Here is a 20,552-nt window from a genome sequence, read left to right on the forward strand (position 1 = left end):
AAGAATTATGGATGTGGAGTCAGATGATATTGGATTATGTTGGTTGAGCAGCAGCCGGCAGGATGATTTTTTTTTTCTATCCGTGAGTTACCAAGAGGCCTGACAGAGTTGCAGGGCTATGACATGGACAACAACCCTGGAGGCACCTATTGCCACAAGTACTTAGTCCTTGAGGAGAGTCCAACATGATAACAAGTAAAAAAGCAAAGATAAACTCACTTCCACCTTTTTCTATTTAATTACTTTGTTCTTGAAGCAAAAAGGCAGCTAAGTGATACAACAGACAGAGCACCTACCCTGGAATCAGGAAGATCTGAGTTCAAATCCTATCTGTATAACTCTGACCAAGTCATTTATTCAATTTGCCTCAGTTTTCTCACTTGTAAAATGAAAATAATAAAAATAGCTGATTCCCAAGATTTTTGTAAGGATCAAATGAGTTAATAATTGTAAAGCACTTAGCACAGTACTGGAACAAAATAAATTCTAAATAATTGTTAGCTATTATCATTGAAAAGTCAGGTGTAGTAGCAAAGAACTAAAAATGTATGGAGTATTCAACAATTGGAAAATAGATAAGTAAATTATGGTATTTTAATGTGTGGAATACTACTGTGCCATTAAAAAAAAATTTATGAAAATTATGGCTTCCCAGTGAATCCTGGGAAGTCTTATATGAACTGATGCAGAATAAAATAAACAAAACCAGGAGAATAATTTTTACAAGAAAGGAGTAAGAATAGTCAATTTTGAAAGATTTAAGATTTCTGATCATCTCAATGATCAAGAACAATGCCAAGGAACAATAATGAAGTTTGTTAGCCACCTCCTGAAAAAATGGTGATGCAGAATGGGGCAAACAATATGCAGTGTGAGTTCAAATAATGGAACCTTTAGAGGATTCATTATTCACATTAATTGGGACTTAGCAATACATTTTTAGACATGGGCAATATGGGAATTTGTTTAGTTTAATAATTCCTCTTTCCAACAAAGGGATTGGTTTTCTTCTTTTTTTTTTTTAGTGGGAGAAGTAAGGAAACTGATTTGAATTGGTCAATTTTGCTGATCTGTATTTTGCTTTTTAAATTTTTTTGTTGTATAGGATAATTCACTGGGAAGGAAGAGAGGGAAAGGATTCAATAAAAAATGCAGGTTAAAAAAAAAAAAGCAAAATACATCAATTTTTAAGGAGCAAAGATAAGCCAGTAGAGCTTAAAGAATCTGTTTGCTGAAATATTTCACTTCATCATTCTCATAAACCAGCTATCTTGTCTTTGAAAGGTCTCATAGCAATAGCAGCAGTCATCCACTATTATTACATCAGCCCCTTCCCCTATCCAAAGAGACTAAACTAACACTTCAGTAAAAGAAGATTTGATCCATTAGAGAAACACTAAGAAGCCAAAAATTTAATTTATAAGGAGACTTCATGGAGCAAGAAGGGATTGTCAGTTTTGTATTCTTGTAATTGGCTTCCTAGCAACAAAGTTATTGCTGTCCTGTTCTGATATCTATAGTTCACAAGCTCATTTCTCCAGAAGCAACCCAATGCCTGATAATAGGATTAAGTGGCCTCATCTGAAAGAGTTCATAGAATATCAGGTTTGACTCTACTTATTGGAGTGAATAAGAATCCTTTTTAAACTGGTCTGTCAGAGAGCCAGGACCTTAGGACTGTAAATAAAACCATAATGGTATATCAGTGCCTTGCTAAAATGTTTTTGAATCTCACTGTTCTGTTTAAGAATTCTTACTTGTAAGACCTAGGCATGGAATGCTATTGCTGTTTTTATTGCTGTTCAAAGAATAAGGCTGATGATTTTGAACAATCTTGTCTCACTTAAATCCAATTCACTTGCAAGTCAAGATGTCACCTTCTTGATGTCTTTGGTCCTCTTTGAGAATGAAAGACAAACAACAATCCATGAGTGGTGAATGCCCCAATGGGGACCCAACTGGCTAGTTGGGCAGTATTTCCTCTTTCCTTTCTTTCCTACTTTCCTTCCTTCCTTCCTTTATCTTTGGCCATATGGGGAATCGTATACTTAGATGTGGGTGCTCTGTCCAAAGGAAAATAAATTTTGATCACTGAAACTTCCCAAGATATATTGGGGTTTGGGCATGGAATAACCTTTGAAGGGATCAACAAAGTCTTGAATGAGATGGTCCAAACAATAACCAAACACTCAAAGAGTTTTGCCAGTCCAGCCTTTCACAGAGAAGTATCAGAGTTCTAATCAATGAAAATTGAATTGCATGCATCATGGATAATAATAATAATAGCTAGCATTTACATAATATTTTAAGGTTTGCAAAGCACTTGGTAAATTTCATTTTATCCTCACAACAATGCTTGGAGGGAGATGCTATTACTATTCCCATTTTATAAGATAAGGAAACTGAAACAGACCAAAGCCAAGTGAGTAGCCTAAGATCACATAGCTAGCTAAAGTGTGTGAGGCTAGATTTTAACTCAGATCTACCTACCTCCAAGACCAATGCTCTATCTAACTATCTCATAGACTTAGAGTTAAAGTCCAAACCCCTCATTTTACAAATGAAAAAAAAATTGACACAAATTTAGTGACTTGCTCAATGTCATCCAGGCCGAGTGCCCAAGGCAGAATTTGAACACTCTAGAATTAATGCTCTACCACAGAATAGAAATGTTCAATGTTCATAATTTACTTTTTGTCTCTCCAAATGTATTTAGACATGTTCTAAGATGATCTATCTTTTGGGCAAGAGTTTTATTGAGAGTTTAGATAATTATTCCCTGGTCACAGTGTGCTAGCTCTGAAGTCAGAGGTCTGGATTTTCAAATTCACCTCTTCCACTTAGTACTCATATGAGCTTGAGCTAGTCACTTCCCCTCTGGTTTCCTCCACTATAAGATAATAGAGTTTTCTAAAAACTTGGGCATGGAGATAAATTGAGAAAAATATATCTCCTTTCATTCTTTGAAGAGAAGGAATACCATTTGCTTGGAATTCTATATACATTATCAGATTTGATTAAGGTAGTATTTAGTTACACTGAACTTTGGGAATTTTTTTTCTTTTTGTTTTTTTGTTACAAAGAATTGTTGAACTAGTTAAAAGGAGACAGAGATATACAGCAAAATGAAATGTGGTGTAAAAACAGTAAAAATATTTAGAGATTTCTATCAACGAAAAAAAGAGAGAGAGGTTTGAACTGAATAATCTTAAAGGTGCCTTCAAGTTTAAAGTCCTGTGATTCTGATACTATAAATATATTCCGATTTAACTCAATAAACAACTGTTATCTAGAGGTCCTTCTTTGTGTCATCTCTGACTTGTTTGAAAAATCAGTTGACAAGCATTTATGAAGTGCTCATAACATTATGCCAGGTACTGGCAACTAGGAGACCTCAATAAAATCTTGACCTCAAGAATCACACATTCTAATCTGGGTTTTGAGAGTGGGGGCAACTTTTAAAGTCACATACACATTTTAAATCAATCCAAGTGAACAAGGATGTATTAAGAGCCTATAATGTGCTAGGCACTGTTACCTGGTATTCCAAAGAGAAGAAAATATAGCACCAGCTTTCAAGAACTTAACAATCTAATGGGATTCATTTGATTAAAACTCAAAGCTAATTTATAAGATCTTGTAAGAACTAAGAAAAATTTTCTCCTTGAGCTAGCTACTTGAGTTTATTTCCTCACTCATCCCATTCTTGTATTTGTTATGGGAGCCCATAGAACAGAGAAGACTTTTAATTCCATCTTTTATGCAGAATTGAATACTGTTAGGTTTGGATTATTCTCCTGGAAGGAGGAATGAATGCCATGCTGGTAGAAAAGAATCCTCTAGTGATGGCACTTACAGCTAAGTTTTTTAACTACTCAGGGTAACAGCACTTCCATACACAGTTTACTAAATCTTTTGAAAACCAGAGATTGGGAAACTGCTAAGAACTACAACTTCTAAAATGTTTTTATAATCCTCTAGGAAAAGGGGCAGTTGGACAATCAGGCTCACCAGGTCTTTTAAGGAAGGGGAGAGGGGTTCTATTTATTTTTATTTTTTTAAAGGCTGAATCCTACTACAATTTAGTAAATTAAAATAAAGGATATTTAGAAAATAGTATATTTAATTTGTACTACATAACATTTCACTAAATCTAAAGTTAGAAAAAAAAAAACATCTAGTCCCACTCCCTCATTTTACAGATGAGAAAACTGAGGCACAAAGAGGTTAGGTGATTTGCCCTCTGATAGTACTAGTATCAGAGGCTGTATTTAAAGCTAAGAACTTTGACTTAAGAAGCAGAGCTCTTGCCTCAGTTTTACAGTCTTTCTCATACTAACTTACTCCTGACTTTTCTTCTTTGGTCTCCTCTTCCTTTTGTTCCCTAAGAAAGCCTCAAAGTTTCTACCGACAATCCCCTCCTCATCATTTTTCCCCTTTACCTTCTTCCATGGTTCCATTATCATCATATTGCAGAAAATTCCCATAATTTTACCTCTCTCTGCCTGATTTCTGCCCTAAGTACCAGTCTTTCATCTCTAATTTCCTGGTTTCTACCAGGATGCCTCAATACCATTCAAACTCACCATATCCCAAAATGAACTCATTCTTTTCCAAAGTCAGTTCTTTGAGAGCAGGGCTTGTCAAGCTTTTAAATCTGTATCCCTGGCACTTAGCACAGGATTTAGCCTATAGTAGGTATTTAATCAGTTCTTTTTCATCCATTCATTCATAATAAAAATTTTCTAACAGATCAATATTGTTATTTTTTCTGATCTAAGACTTTCAGTGGTTTCAATTATGGGTAATGAGGTAGCATAATGAATAGAATATTTGGCCTGGAGTCAAGGGGATCTGAGTTCAAATCCAGTCTCAGATACTTCCTAGCTGTGTGACTCTGGAAAAGTAATTCCTAGAAACTTCAGTTTCCTCATCAGTAAAATGGAGATGATGATAGCACCTACCTCCCAGGGTTGGTGTAAAGATCAAATGAGATAATAATGGTAAAGTACTAAGCAGAATACCTGGCATATAATAAGTATTATATAAATGTTAGTTATTATTAGTATTTTTATTGTTATTATTGCCTACAGAATAAAATTATATTTCCAGATATTCAGATAATGAACAGGGACTATTTTTGATTCCTCATATCCTTGGTTCCTAATATAGTGCCTGAAATATAATAAGGTCTTGTTATCGTCACCATTGTTTTTTATTATTGTTAAACAGTATTATATTAGCTATTTTATCTAATCAAGTGACACTTATGGAGCAAGGAAGCTAAAGCAGCGTGGCATTCTGAGAAGAGCATTGCATGTACATTGCATGACCACAAACTCCAATAAACCTAGTAAAGATAGTCCAAGACCCAGACTCCTAGAGCCTTGGATAAACATTATCCTCCAGACCACTAATCCTGTTTCTAGCCCAAACCCCATAATTAGTCATTGAGAAAAAACATGCTGTGGAGGAGATGCTCACCATCAATACAAACTTCTTACCAAAGGCTACTGATAGTGAATAAGCTGGAGTCTTGACAATATCAACACCGAACAGTCCTAATAAGCAATTCCCAGGAAATGTAGACTAGCAACTGCTTCTTTGTGTCATAGCTACTAAGACAGAGACATTGCTTAACAAATAATTTTTCATTCATTCATTTAATAAATATTTGTTAGTGGATCATTCCAAGAACCTAGACAAGGTAGTTCCAATCTGCTTCACACATTGGAAGTTTCCTCTGTTCCTGCAACTTGTCTCTTTATTTGGATGGTTCTTCCCAGAATTCCTACTTAAGAGCCATATCAAGATCAGCTATATCTCACAGCTTTCCAAGTTACAACCTAGACTTCCTATACCAACTTCTCCCTCTAACCACTTTAGTGCCTGCCACATAGTAAGAGCTTAATAAATGTTTGCTGATCAGGAGCTTCTTCTTATTTACATTATTTTCCTTTGAATCACTCCTCAATATTCAGATAACATGAAAGTACTTAATTTTCCTTAATTTCATCCTGACCTTTCCCATCTTCTTTCTATCTCCCATGACTTGAATGGACTTCCTCCAATACCTGACAAAAGACACAAGTATGAACATACCTTCCACTTCTCATGAATTTTCAGTGGCTTTCTCTGCCCTTTAGAGTAATAGGCAAACACCTCAATTTAGTATTTCAAGCTCTTCAGAAAATAATTCCAGCCAACTCTATATTTTAGCCAAACTAAGTCTACTTCTTTCTCAAATCTAGGGTTCTATTTCTCCTTTACATGAGCTCCCTTCATCTATGGAATATACTTCCTACTCATTCTAACTTGGAGAATCTCTAGATTCATTCAGATCTCCAGATTTGAAAACCAGAAGCATTTCCTTATGCCCCTAGTGTTCCCTTCCTCCTTAAAACATCTCACATATGCTCATCACTTTATTTTTTATACCTCTCCCAGCAGAATGTAAACTCCCACAGATCAAGAACTGCTTTTCATTTGTGTCTTTGAATCCTCCACTACCACACTGCCATTCACACAGTAGACTGTTAATAAATGCTCATTCAACTAAATTGAATAATCTTTTAATAATTCAAATCTTCTGAGATTCCTCTGATATGGCTATTACCTCCAAAAACAGTTCATCTATTGCAAAAATATGTTATTTGCTAAATTCACTCAGATGACATCATTGTTGAATCAGTATAATCCTTATTTCAATATTGTTTCCACATAGGACTCTCTCGGATTTTTATTTAATCCAAAGGTGGAGGATGGGAGGAATGGAGAACCATAGCCCTCACAGATAAAATGTCCAATATAAAAGTGACTAAAATCATTGCCAGCTTATTTGAAAGGGTATAACAGCTACTTTATAGAATCAACCAGCTGGAGAGAACATAATTCAAAGGAAAATCTAGGTCCATTTTTTGCAAAATAGTTACCTAAATCCTGTCTCCCCAATCTATGGGGTGCTTATCCAAGTCTTTCTGTACATCTTCCATATGGAATCTACTCAATTTCCTAGAGTTGTTCTTCTGGTTCTTTTAATATATTTTTAGCACCATTATAACACTCAAGCTGTCCATCTGTTATCCTTCATTTTGTTGTATAATTACCCACCTCTCTGTTCATGAATGTCCCCAATGATGGATGTATGCCTTTTCCAAGCAAACCATTGTTAATACATTGCTGTGGCCTACATATCCCCACCATGCATCTGTTTGTAGCCCTTTTGTATTGCCTGTAATTTTGATTCCTCTGAGGTGGTAGCATTCCATAATCCCCAACCATATAGCATCCTTGGAAAAAGTTTGTTCTAAAAAAATTATAATAATATGGGCTTTTGTGGCAGTAAGCAGCTTGGGACTATTGAGAGTGTTGTCCACTTCCCCAAATGGATTTCAGCTGGAGATCCTCCTCCCATTCAAATCTAGGACAATGTTCTTGGCTGTGGTATTGGCTACTCAATCACTCTGCTGGGAAAAGAACTCAAAGGGGACGTTCTGTGAAGAGTGGGTCAACAGCACCAGCTGCATATATGAAAGATACTGTATTTCTGGGCACAGACACATACATCTAATACAAAAATGAGATCATTTGCTAAATTCATTAAGTATTTTTTTAGTTAGTTTTTTTTTTTTTTACTTCAATCAAGATTGAATGTTATTTCCAAGTAAGACTTTCCTGTTTTTCTTTAATCCAAAATTGGTTGTGGGAGGGAGGGGGAAACCTTGCCTTTAAAGATAAAATATCCAAAGTAAAAGTGACTAAAATCATTTAGTCAGTTTTGTGTGGAAGGATATAATAATGACTACTATGTATAATAGACCAGTTCAAAATAGTTATTTAAATACTGTCTTAGTAGACAGGATTTATCCCAGAAATAAGTTGTGAATGTAACTTACTGTCACGACATGATTCGTGGATTGGAATGGACTAGAGATAAAACCATCATTGGAATCTAGTGAGTTCCATGCTGAGACAATGATTTCCTGGAAGAGGAGGGGGAGGGGAAAGCAGGAGTAGAGAAAAAAAAAAGACAGAGATGATTATTTTTATCAGATAACCTATTTTATGGCCATTTTATTACCTCATTCTGATTTTTCAATAAATCAAGGGCATCCAATGCTCCTCCACTTACCATATTAAATCAGAACACAAACCCCACAAGTGACAAGATCCAGTGATTCATTCAACAATTACTAAGCACCTATTAGCAATGCACTGAGAGAGAGCCACAGAGAAACAATGTTCTGACTTGCTCCTAATTCACTGAGTCTGAGAGTAGAAAGAACAGACCCTTATCTGCTTTGATGCTGAGCTTTATTGCTAAAGCATTGCCTGAGAAGGCAAAAAATCTAAACCTTTTCTCCTCAGTCCCTATGGAGACCCAAGACAAATGTTCCAAATGCAGTTTCCAAGGTGCTTTGATGAAACTAATTTTATTCCAAAACAAGAAATTATAGCATGTTTTAAAACAATAACTCATTGTTATTGTCCTCCATAATCTCAAAGATTGAGATATTTGCTCTAGAGCAGATAGAGGTTGCTTTAGTAGCTAAAGGACAGTTTGAATTAGTTGATTGTACAACTTGAGCTGTATCCCTGGGGTCCTGGAAAATTTTACAATTTCTCTATGAAAAAAGAAAAATAATTCTCCAAAAACTTTAGTAAGATGTTGGTGGATTCCTGGGGCAGAAGCATTTTTCTCATTGAAAAAGAAAGTCCTAGAGGATTCTTTGTCTTGAGACTACCCATCTGAAAGAGTGGCAATTTATTTATTAGTATCATCATCTAGCCTTTATGTAATGATGTAAAATCTGCAAAGCATTTTACAAATATTATCTAGTCTAACCTTCAAAACAGCCCTAGAAGGTAGATGCTAAAAAAAATCCTCCATTTTACAGATGGGTCAACTGAGATAAGTAGAGGTAAATAACTTGCTCAAATACACACTGTTAGTCCAGTGCTTTTCTTGCCCACTTTCCTCCCCCCTCTAAGGCATCTAGGTGGCACCATGAATAGAATATTGGATTTGGAATCAGGAAGATTCATCTTCAATTAACCCTGTTTGATTCACCTATAAAATGAGTTGCGGAAGGAACTAACAAACCACTCTAGTATCTTTGCCAAGAAAATTCCAAAATGGTGTCCTGGGCAATCATACAAGACAAAACAAATGAACAACAAAAATCCTCTTTCTCTATTCTGGATTCTGAATAAGAAGTTTCACAAATAAGAAAATGAGGAGAGAGTTTTAGAGGGCAGAATTTTCTAGTCTCCTATCCCACTAATTTCCCTTTCCACCCCATACTTTTTCTATTCACTATCAATAATAATGTAATTAACTATAGTCCATACCTACATTCCTGTGAATCTGGGTACCCAAAATCAGGTCCTAGTTCCATCTCTGATATAGCTTAACTATACTCAGTCCATGTCCTTCTTCAGTGTTTTTTGCCATCCACAATACTGTCCCAGCTGTACTTCTTTTAACTTAGATATCTCAGTCACCTCAGAGGCTCTTCTCAAGCACTCCTATCAACCCATTTTTCTCCCTCAGTAATATATCTACCACTTTTGACCATATTCTTAAATACTGAATTCCTCCTATAATGTTTTTGTTCCTAAAATCATGCAAAACAAGAAAGAATTCTGGGAAGAAGGCAGAGTAGGTTGGTAAATTTCAAGCTCTCTAGGTTTCCCTCACAAATAAAACAAATTTGTGTCTCAGGCTGAATACAGACTCATGAAAAATCAAGAAAACATGGGGCATAAGAGGGGTCCTCCAGGTACAATCCAAGATCTGAAGACCTGGGGCAGGAGTTAACCCTTGTGAAGTGCAAACCTCTGCCAGCTCCACATAAACACCAAATGGGAAGTCCTGAGAGAAGCTAGGTTTGACTGGACCCTTAGCAGAAACCACAGGAACTTTCACCTCCTAAACTCTTTGTAGAGTTAGGGTGGAATCTTAGAAGACTGAGGGAACCTTGGTTGATTAGGAATGCCAGGCCCAACTGTATTGCAGGGACACAGCCCTGGGTCAGAAAGAACCAGCACATCTGATGAGTTCAGAGGCACTAGGGCAGAGATGCTGCTGGCTATGAACACTTGCTGGAAGATGGATCTCTTGATTTGCAGTTTTAGGTCAGAGAAAAGAGCTGAAGTGAAGCTTAAGGCACCATTTCTCCTCTCCCCCCCCCATTCCATAATTAAAGGTGCTTATACTAATACCTCTTATAAAAAAAGAAAGAAAGAAAGAAAGAAAGAAAGAAAGAAAGAAAGAAAGAAAGAAAGAAAGAAAGAAAGAAAGAAAGAAAGAAAGAAAGAAAGAAAGAAAGAAAGAAAGAAAGAAAGAAGGAAGGAAGGAAGGAAGGAAGGAAGGAAGGAAGGAAGGAAGGAAGGAAGGAAGGAAGGAAGGAAGGAAGGAAGGAAGGAAGGAAGGAAGGAAGGAAGGAAGGAAGGAAGGAAGGAAGGAAGGAAGAGAGAGAGAGAGAAAGAGAGAGAGAGAGAGAGAGAGAGAGAGAAAGAAAGAAAGAAAGAAAGAAAGAAAGAAAGAAAGAAAGAAAGAAAGAAAGAAAGAAAGAAAGAAAGAAAGAAAGAAAGAAAGAAAGAAAGAAAGAAAGAAAGAAAGAAAGAAAGAAAGAAAGAAAGAAAGAAAGAAAGAAAGAACCCCATCATATAAACTTACTATGGGAACAGGGAAGATTAAGGTACATCTTCAGAGGAGGACACTGAAATAAAAAAACCTTTTACCCCAAAGAGTAACATTAAATGGTTCACTGCTCAAATAAAATTTATAGGAGAACTAAAAAAAAATTTTTTAATCAAATGAGAGACTTTGAGGAAAAACAAAAATATTAAAATTAAAACCACCTAAGAAAAACAAGATTATGAAAAAAGTTAACCAACTAGAAAAGGAGATATAGACTCTAAAAAATGAAAATAACTCTGAAAATTAAAGTTAGGCAAGAGGAAGACAACGAAGTTATAAAAAAACAAGAAATAAAACACTATGAAGAATGAAAAAAATAGAACAGGATGTGAAACATCTTAAAGAAAAACAACAAATCTGAAGAACACATCAAAAAGAGAAAATATAAGAATAATTGGACTGCCTGAAAACTGTGACCAAAAAAAAAAAAAAAAAAAAGAATCTTGACACAATAATGCAAGAAATAATCCAAGAAAATTATCCTGGTGTGATAGAACATGATGGGAAAGTAGAAATAGGAAAAAATTCACTGATCACCACCTCAACAAGGTCCTTTGTGGAAAATACACAGGAATATTAATTGCCAAATTTCAAAAAACCCAAATCAAAGAGAAAATTTTGCAAGAAACAAGAAAAAAAAATTCAAATATATTGGAGCTACAACTAAAATCGTACAGTAAAAGACCACATACGGGTCCTGGAATCATATCTACCGACAATCAAAAGAACTAGGCCTATGGCCAAAAATATCATGTCCAGTAAAATTATCCATAATATTGAAAAAAATGGACATACAATGAACTTGCAGATATACAGGATTTTCTATTAAGCAAATGCAAACATAATAGAAAAATTAACATATAAGGAGCTATTGTCAAAGATTAATTTCAAAGAACTTAACATGGACAAATTGTTTAGGTTTTTTTACATGGGAAATGCATGCCATACATTTAAGATTGACATCAACAATAAGGTAGCTTACCTCAAAAAAAAAAAAAAAAGATTGAAGAGAGTTAAAGTAAAAATAGTAAGCATGTTATCAAATGAGGTACAGAGGAAGAATAGACTCAGAGGCAGTAGAGGAGGAAGGAGGGCTCATAATTTTGAAAACTCTCATCACGAATGGGTTAAAAAGGCAACACTACATACATATCACAAAGAGTATAGCACCCTCCAAAATCTACAAAGAAATAAAGGGGGAAGAATGGGCAGATGGAGAAGAACAGGGTGAGGGAAGAAGACAAGAGAGGGATCCATAGCAAGGCAAATTAAGGAGTCCAATTAAAGCAGAGTCAACAGGGATAGGAACAATATGTGTGGGTTTTTGGTTTTTTTTTTTGGGGGGGGGGATGTATGTGTATGTACATATCTATATATGTATACATAAATCTATCCTTTCTAACCATAGCCTACTTGGGGGAGGAGTTGATAAAAGATTGATAAAGTAAAAAAGGTGCACAGCAGAGAACAAAATAACAATTTATAAGGAAGTAAAAAAAAAAAAAAAAGATGAATAGTCATGAATATAATTTTATATGTATACTTTCTTGAACTAGTAATTTGTTGTTATATATTTTGAATCCTGCCTGATATTCTGCTGGGCACTTGACAATGTTCTCTTTTGTTTTGTTTTATTTTCTTTTGTATTCCCTTTTCTGTTTTTCTTTTTCTCTTATTCTGATTTTTTAATAAAAACAAAAATTTAAAATAAAATAAAATCATGCAAAGTACCTATCCATATAGATGCAGTTAAAGATGTCAAACAGCAAGTACTTCTATTACTCAAGCATTCTCAAGCTCATATTCCAGATGCCTTTCTGTGATTTAATTTCTATTAATCTCAAAAGATGAGAATATTTTAAAACTGAACCACTATTGACCTGAAATAAATTCTTACAAATATTTTCATCTCTATCTTTTCTTTTTGGCAGCTGGGTGGTATAGTGTTAGATCACCAACCCTGGAGTCAGAAAAATTTATCTTTATAGTTCAAATCTGATTCAGACAAGTCCAAGCAGTGGGACTCTGGCCAAGTCACTTAACCTGGTTTGCCTCTGTTTCTGCATCTAAAAAATGAACAGGAAAAGAATATAGCAAAACCACTCCAGCATATTTTCCAAGAAAACCCTAAATGGAGTCCTGAAAAGTTGGATACAACTGAACGAGACTGAACTATAACTTTGTCTTTATATTCAGCCCATGGGCAATAGAAAACACTCAGAATCCATGGAGTAAGTCATAATTCCAAATCTATGGTAAAACAATATTCCAGAGTTCACCTCCCTTTATTGCCTTTCAAAAATGACAGTCATTTTTTTAAAACTTTTCCTCAATGCATCAAAAATATAGAAAAGCTACGGGGATGTCTATTTAGTAAGTAAACATATGTGTACATACACACGTTTATATACATATATGTGTATGTATGTATGTGAAATCACACCAAAAATATATGTTTGTGCATTTGTACTTTTAAAGGGCTTTTTATGCTTGTGCAAATAGATATGCATGATGAAATTAAATGAAATACTTTTTGAATCCTAGCACATTAAATACAATGGCTTGGTTTTGTTTAAATCCTGGATCATCCTGCCATCTGGTGGAAGTCAAAAAAATTACAAGTATTTCCAAATATAAACATCATCTCAACTAGGACTCTCTCATTCATTGTGCCCACTACAAAAGAAAAAATGTAGTTGGTAGTTAACCAGTCAGTGGTTAATATTTCAATATATATTACTTAATATATCATTAGTACTGAGAGCACTACATTTAAAATACTCAATATAAAAATCTAGAAGATGATATTTTTTCATCATTCACTCCAAGCACCTAAACAAAGCCTTTTAACTAATTTATGCTTAACAAAAGTGATCCAATTGATTTTTTATCTTCAAGCTTGTAAACCTACTTAATATGGATTTTCATAGATGAAATCAACCTGATACTCTCGATCTCAACCACTTTCTGGGTTCAGCACCCACAAATAGGATTCTTTTTTGTAAATATGGTATTGTGCATTTCCCCTTCGTTCTAAAAATAAAGCAAAAATAGATAAATAAATCTATCCTAGAAGGAAACTAAGAAAGGCAAAAGATTATATGAGAAATACCTTATTTATAATGATTTTTTTCAAATAAGTACTATCATCATCAGCCCTCCTCCAAAATATTTCAGTTAACAATTTTAAAAATAATCAATTTTTCTCTTATTAGTAACAGTATTATTATGAAGATTCCTATTACTTAGAACATTATCAGATTCCTAATTCTAATAAGGAAATTTATGACTGCCTATCATTGCTTCATTCATTCAAAAAAAATTTTGTTTTCACATTACTTTTATATCCAAATATCTTCTTTTCCCTTATCCCCATACTAAGCCATGTCTTGTAATAAAGAATTTTTTTAAAAAAGGAGGGGGGGGAAAAAGCAGTTCAGTGGAACCAATCAACATATCAACCATATCTGACAGTATATTCAATATTCCACATCCGTACTACGGTCCCAAGAAGAGGAAATAGATGTTTTCTCAGCTCTTCTTAGTGTCAAGATCAGTCATTATAATTACACAGGATCCAGTTTCTTTTTTTAAAAAAAAGTATTAAATACTTTCTATTGACAAGCATAAGTCCTAGGTGCTATAAAGATTTACTTATGTTGGGCAGGAGCCAAAATGAGACAATCAGTCACACCACTCCACATACCTAACCTGGATATGTTTGTCAGATTGATAACACCTTTATTCAATCAATTAATCAAAAGCATTAATCAAGTATACATTATATCTTGCCCTGGGAGTCTTCTATTAAACAGCAAGCTAGTTTGGAACCTAAAATTTGAGTGTCTGACAGAACAGAAGGGAAAACAATTTCAAACAATCCTAAAAGTAAATTGTTAGCTTCTTAGATACAAAGTCCAACTTTGTGAACTTCAAATTTTCATAGGATTTGGACTTCTCGTTGACATCCTAGCAGCATTCTGAAGATAGTAGGGGTTTATAGTAGTGACCAATGAGCAAAGAATTGAAAAAGGCGTGGGATGTCCATCAATTGGGGAATGGCTGAACAAATTGTGGTACATGAAAGTAATGGAATAACATTTTTCTATTAAAAAAAATGATGAACAAGCTGATTATAGAAAGGTCTGAAAGAGTTGTATGAACTGATGCTGAGCAGTAACAAGCAGAATCAGGAATACATTGTATGCAATAACAGCAAGAATGTGAGATGATCATTTATGAAAAATTTGGGTTTTTCTCAGTAGTTCAGTGTTCCAAAGCAATTCCAATAGATTTTGGACAGAGAATGCCATCTGTATCTAGACAAAAAACTAAGGAGACTGAATGTAAATCAACACATGCTATGTTCGCTTTTTTTTTCTGGTTTTTTTATCTTTCCCATGGCTTTTTCTCTTTTCTCTGATTTTTCTCTCCCAACATGATTCATAAAGCAATGTGTATTAAAAATAAACCTACTACAATTTTTAAAAAGTAAAACAAAATAAATATCCCAATCTCAAAAATAAATAAATGAACAAAAAAAGGTGTTTGTTGTAAACAATAACAACAAAAAGTAGTGATCAATGAATTTAGGTGATGAAGTGGATAAAGTGCGAGATTTGGAGTCAGGAAGACTCCTTTATCTATTTGTTGAACCTTGGACAAAGTCATTTAACTCTGTTTATCTCAGTTTCCTCACCTGTAAAATGAGCCAGTATCTTTGCACCCAAAAAAAGAAATTCATATGGGGTCCTGTGATTGAAATGACTAAACAATAAGAGTAGTGTCCACATTACAGAACCAAAAACACAATAAGGATGCTACAGCTTTAAGATGCTACAAACAGCTCAGCAGAAAGCTACATCATATCTAAAAGACTACTTTGTCCCGAATTCTAAAAGTGCATGTGAAAGAATGTATAGCACTACAGGAAGAAGGCAGACAAGAGTGATAAAGATTTTTAGACCAGATATTCTTACTGTATTACTCTGTGTGTGTGTGTGTGTGTGTGCGCGCGCACGCGTGTGCGGGCGCGTGTTTTAATAGTGTCTGACTCTTTGTGACTCCCTTTGGGGTTTTCTTGGCAAAGATACTAGAACGACTTGTCAAATCCCTCTTCAGCTCATTTTATAGATAAGGCAACTGAGACAAACCCAGCGAAATGACTTGCCTAGGGTCACAAAGTTATGTGTCTGAAACTGAATTTGAATTAAGAAAGATGACCCTTACTTAGGCTGGTACTGTATCCATTGCATCATCTAATTATCCCTCTTCTAGAGAGTAACACAGCAAATAAATAAAAAAGATAAGATAAAAACTCCTACCCTCCTGAGTCAGATCAAGGAATCTTCTTTCTGTAGCTTCGGCTATAATTAAACTGACATTAATTCTTTCTTATGGCAACTAGATGACACAGTGATTGAACACTGAGCCTTAAGTCAAGAAGGCCTGAGTTCAAATGTTGTCTCAGACATTTCCTAGCTGTAAGATTTTCCGCTTAACTTTGCTTTGGTTCCTCATCCAAAAACAAACAAATAAATAAAAGATTTTTTTTAAAAAGGAAATAATAGCACTTGCTTCCCAGGGTAGTCATAAAAATCAAATGAGAGAATCATTGTAAAATTCACAGTAAATACTATAAAAATGCTAACTATAATTATTTTTAAATCAAATACAATATAATCTTGTGACATACCAGATATTATTGCCATATTCAACTTTCATAAAGACATGTTCCACAAAAGATTGCATGATGTTTTGTTGCAATTGTACAGTATATCATAGACACTGTGGGATAGTGCTTAGGAGGCCATGGAGCAAGGAAGATGGATTCAAATCTGGACTAGGCCCATACTGGCTCTGTGACTAATCACTTCATCTCTCAGTACTCCAGGTAATTTTCCAAAACTCTAAATTACTGAGCAGGGGCTGACCCACTCTGGTAGAGAGAGTTTACTTATCAGTTTTCTTATATGCCAATAAAATCACAAGTTTAAAAACAGCCACTGTCATGTTATAAAAATCTGATTAAACCTTTTTTTTTTCCTTCAACAGCAATTAGAATTAAGTGACTTGTCCAGAATTATATAGCTAATAAGTATCTGAGGCCACACTTGAACTCAGGTCCTTCTGAAGGGCTAGTATTCTATCTGTTGCACCACATAGCTGCCCCAGTTATCACTTTTTAAAACTGCTCTTATGACCTATATTTTGTGGGACCAATTAATTACAGGAGATAGGACATTCTCCTTTGTGTATCTTATCACATTAAGTAGATTGTAAATTTCTGGTGGGGAGGATTCGTGTCACTTTATATGACTCTTTGTGATACCCAGATTATTTTACAAACAGGTGCTTTTTTCATTCCTTCCATTTTCTAGCAACTATCCAAGGACTTTGGATTCAATCACATGTATTCAGGTTGAAAATTGCTCTCAGTAAATAATGCTATTTTTACAGTCTGCAATTCAAGTGGTTCTTTTCACCTAATGCTGTGCTTGAAAAATAATTAGAACAGGCTTTTAAAAGATCTCCTTTTGTATCAGAGCTAAGACCAATAACCATTTTAAAAGTAAATAAATAAAGTATATGGCTTTTAAGAAACAAATCTCATCCATTTTAAATTCTCTATAAATAACAAGATGAAAACATGAAGTGATGTGGAAAGTATCCTAAGAGCTTAATCCTGGAAAAAATAAAAAGCTTTAAAATTACAACAGTTTTATGTAATTAAAATAATATTATGCTAAAAAGAGATCTCTTTATCAGTCATACCTCTGGCTCTTTGTTTCTTGCTGGTGTTCCAGTCATTTCTATTGAATTTTCTGTGGACATTTGGGCAGCAACAGTTCCCTGAGAACACATACAATTTATTAAATATATTTCCACATTTTTAACTCTCTGGTAAAGAAATAAAGGAATTTTGGGGGTTTTCAAGTATGTACACTCAACTCTATCCCCCAAGTCAAGGCTATTTAATTTTTCTATATTCAATTTATAGGTCTCTCAAATAAAAAACTTCACAAAGTGAATTTTTGTATTTCACTTTCAAGTACAAAACAATTATACTTCAATTTGCATTTAGAATTTATTGATTCTCTCTCTAAGGTAAATAGCCAGATATAGGGACAACAATTCACACCTTTATTATGTTTCACAGATTAAGGCACAATATGCTTTGGCAAATGATACAGAAATCAACCCTACTCAGTCTTCAAGAGATGATTCAAACAATGACACTTTGTTTTTTTTTAACTTTCAATTTAGGGTCATAAAGTTACAAACCAAATAAAGAAGTGATCAAGAAGCTACAGAGTCCAACAACTGTGTCTTAGAGAAGAGGAAACTAGGGTGCTAAGAAGTTAAGTGATTTGTTTACTATCTGATCAAGTGTGATTTAATCAGTGTCCTACTGATAAATTAATTAAAATAAAAAAATAATTTCATAAAGCAAAAGTGTGTATGCATATACATTTATATGTTTTTAAACCTTTTTTAAAAATCATCAATTTATTGGAAAATGGTCGAAGAGTCTGATGGAATGAAACCACTATCAAGATCAAGAAAGAGTGAAAAAACTTCAAGAAAGTAAGTCTGACTAGGTTTAGTTCAGCTTAGATAGACTCTGGGAAAACTGGTGAGAGGGTCTTAATCACAAAAAATCAGCAATTAAGCCCTCAATATTGGTTCAATAGAGGAGCAAATCAGTAGGGCAGCTTCCAGTCCCAGCTCAGAAGACAAACTTTGGGAAACAAGGCTTTTTCCTTAACAGAGCAGGCAAAACTACTCCCTGCAAACACAGGAGGGAGCTGCACAGGAAGGTTGGAGTGGCCCCATCTTTACCCTAGGAGCAGAGCTCCATCTTAAAAGTGAAAAAAAAAAAAAAAAAAAAAAAAAAAAAAAGGAAATACCAAAAAAAAGAAAAGAAAAGAAAATGAGCAAGAAATGAAAAAGAGCCTTGACCATAAAAAGCTACTATGATGACACAAACTCAGAGGAGGACAGAATATCCACAGAAGAAATCTCAAAGAGTGATATAAATTGGATTCAAGCCCAAAGAGGTTTTTTGGAAATGCTCATAAAAGACTTCAAAAGGCAAATAAGAGAGGAAGAAGAAAAAAATGAGAAAGAAAAAGGAAATGAAAGGTATGCATGAGAGAGTCACCAGTTTGGAAAAGGAAGGGGGAAAAATTATTTGAAGAAAACAACTCCTTAAACAGTAGAATAAACCAAATGTAAAAAGAGATACAAAAGATAACTGAAGAAAATCATACATTAAAAATTAGAACAGGGCAAATAGAAACTAATGACTTTGTGAGATAGCAAGAATCAATAAAATTATTAAGGCCGTGACTAAAAAAAGTCTAGGTAACATTCTATAAGAAGTCATTAAGGAAAACTGCCCCAATATTCTAGAAATAAAAGGGGAAATACTCATTGAAAGAATCCATTGCTCACCTCTGGAAGGAGATCCCAAAGGGAAAACCCCAAGGAACATTATTGAGAAACTCCAAACTTATAGTCTCAAGAGAAAAAAATACAAACTGCCAGACAAAAACAATTCAAATATCAAGGAGCTTGACTTCTAAAGGAAAAGAGAGTAGGAAGAAGGAAAGAATTTAGAATTCAATTTTTTAAAAGTAAATATTAAAAGCTTTTATTTACATATGACTGAGAAAATATTAAATAAAAACAAAATTTAAAATTAAAGAAATTTGGAAAGATAATCCTATAACAATAACTAGCATTTATATGGTGCCTCCTAATATGCCAGGCATTATACTACATTATATCTTCTCTTATATATTCTTCCATCCCATCAATTCATAATACCTAGCATGGTACCATGCACACAGGAAATACTCAGTTTTTGTTTACTTGAATTAAGTTTTAAAAAAAATAAAATTTATTTTATTTCTTAAAATACTATTTTCAAGACTACTCTAGTAATGACCAAGTAACATACTACTATGCTTGAAACTGAAAAGTTTGTTACTCATAACTTAATCACATTTGATCCTTACAACTTTCTTGAGTAAGTGTTATTATTATAATACCTATTTTATATTTGGGGAAACCAAGACAGACAGCAGATAGGAGAAATAATATAAAGAGGGAAATAAATAAATCCATAAGCATTTGAGGGCCTGCAGTTCATCAGGCACTATGCCAAGTACTCTACTCATAAAAATAAAAGCAAAATGATTCCTGCCCATAAAGAGCTCACATTCTAATGGCATAATACATCGCCAATATTTATATGCACCTACTTTGTGCCAAGCATAGTGCTAAGTAAGCACTTTATAATTACTATTTCATTTGATCTTCGTAACAAATCCAGAGGTGGGTATTATACATTTTACTACTGAGGAAACTAAGGCAAACAGAGTTTGTGACTTGTCTGACTTCATTTATGAATTCACATTTCCATGTCCAAATTCCATAGGCACAAAGTGCATATCCTCTAATCCCAAAGAGAAGATAAAAGAAGAAATTAATTTTTTCTATCCCTAGCTACAGTGTGGAAAATCGAATCAGAAAAGGGACAAGCAAATACATACTTTTTACAAATATAGACTGAGTAAAACCTCTATAACAATAGTTGACCCTTATGTGGAGTGCCAAAAACTCTGCCTATGCATATATATCCTTTCTCAAAAAGTCCAAGGTTCAGATATTTGGACATATATAAGTCTCTGTCTCTAAAGACAACTGTGGTGACTCTCTCATTTCTTTATGAACCTGAGAGACAACTGCTTCCAAGGAAAGGCACGAATGATACAAGTTTCAAATAAATTCTCTCTCCTATACAAGTACCTCCTTTCAATTATCTAAGACTGTGAATGAG

At 34.3% G+C, this 20,552-nt stretch overlaps 1 protein-coding gene across 1 annotated transcript in view; it reads right to left on the reverse strand.

Moving 5' to 3' along the window:
* Nucleotides 1–20,552, reverse strand: part of LOC141540727 (uncharacterized) — a 60,714-nt gene that overhangs the window by 19,961 nt on the left and 20,201 nt on the right. Inside the window, exons 4-5 of the mRNA XM_074264712.1 lie at nt 17,480–17,557; nt 7,896–7,982 (exon numbers count right to left, since the gene is read on the reverse strand). Coding sequence (XP_074120813.1) covers nt 7,896–7,982; nt 17,480–17,557 — 165 coding nt within the window. The remainder of the gene's footprint in view (nt 1–7,895; nt 7,983–17,479; nt 17,558–20,552) is intronic.

Source organism: Sminthopsis crassicaudata, chromosome 4, assembly GCF_048593235.1.
Source record: "Sminthopsis crassicaudata isolate SCR6 chromosome 4, ASM4859323v1, whole genome shotgun sequence".
NCBI lineage: Eukaryota > Metazoa > Chordata > Mammalia > Dasyuromorphia > Dasyuridae > Sminthopsis > Sminthopsis crassicaudata.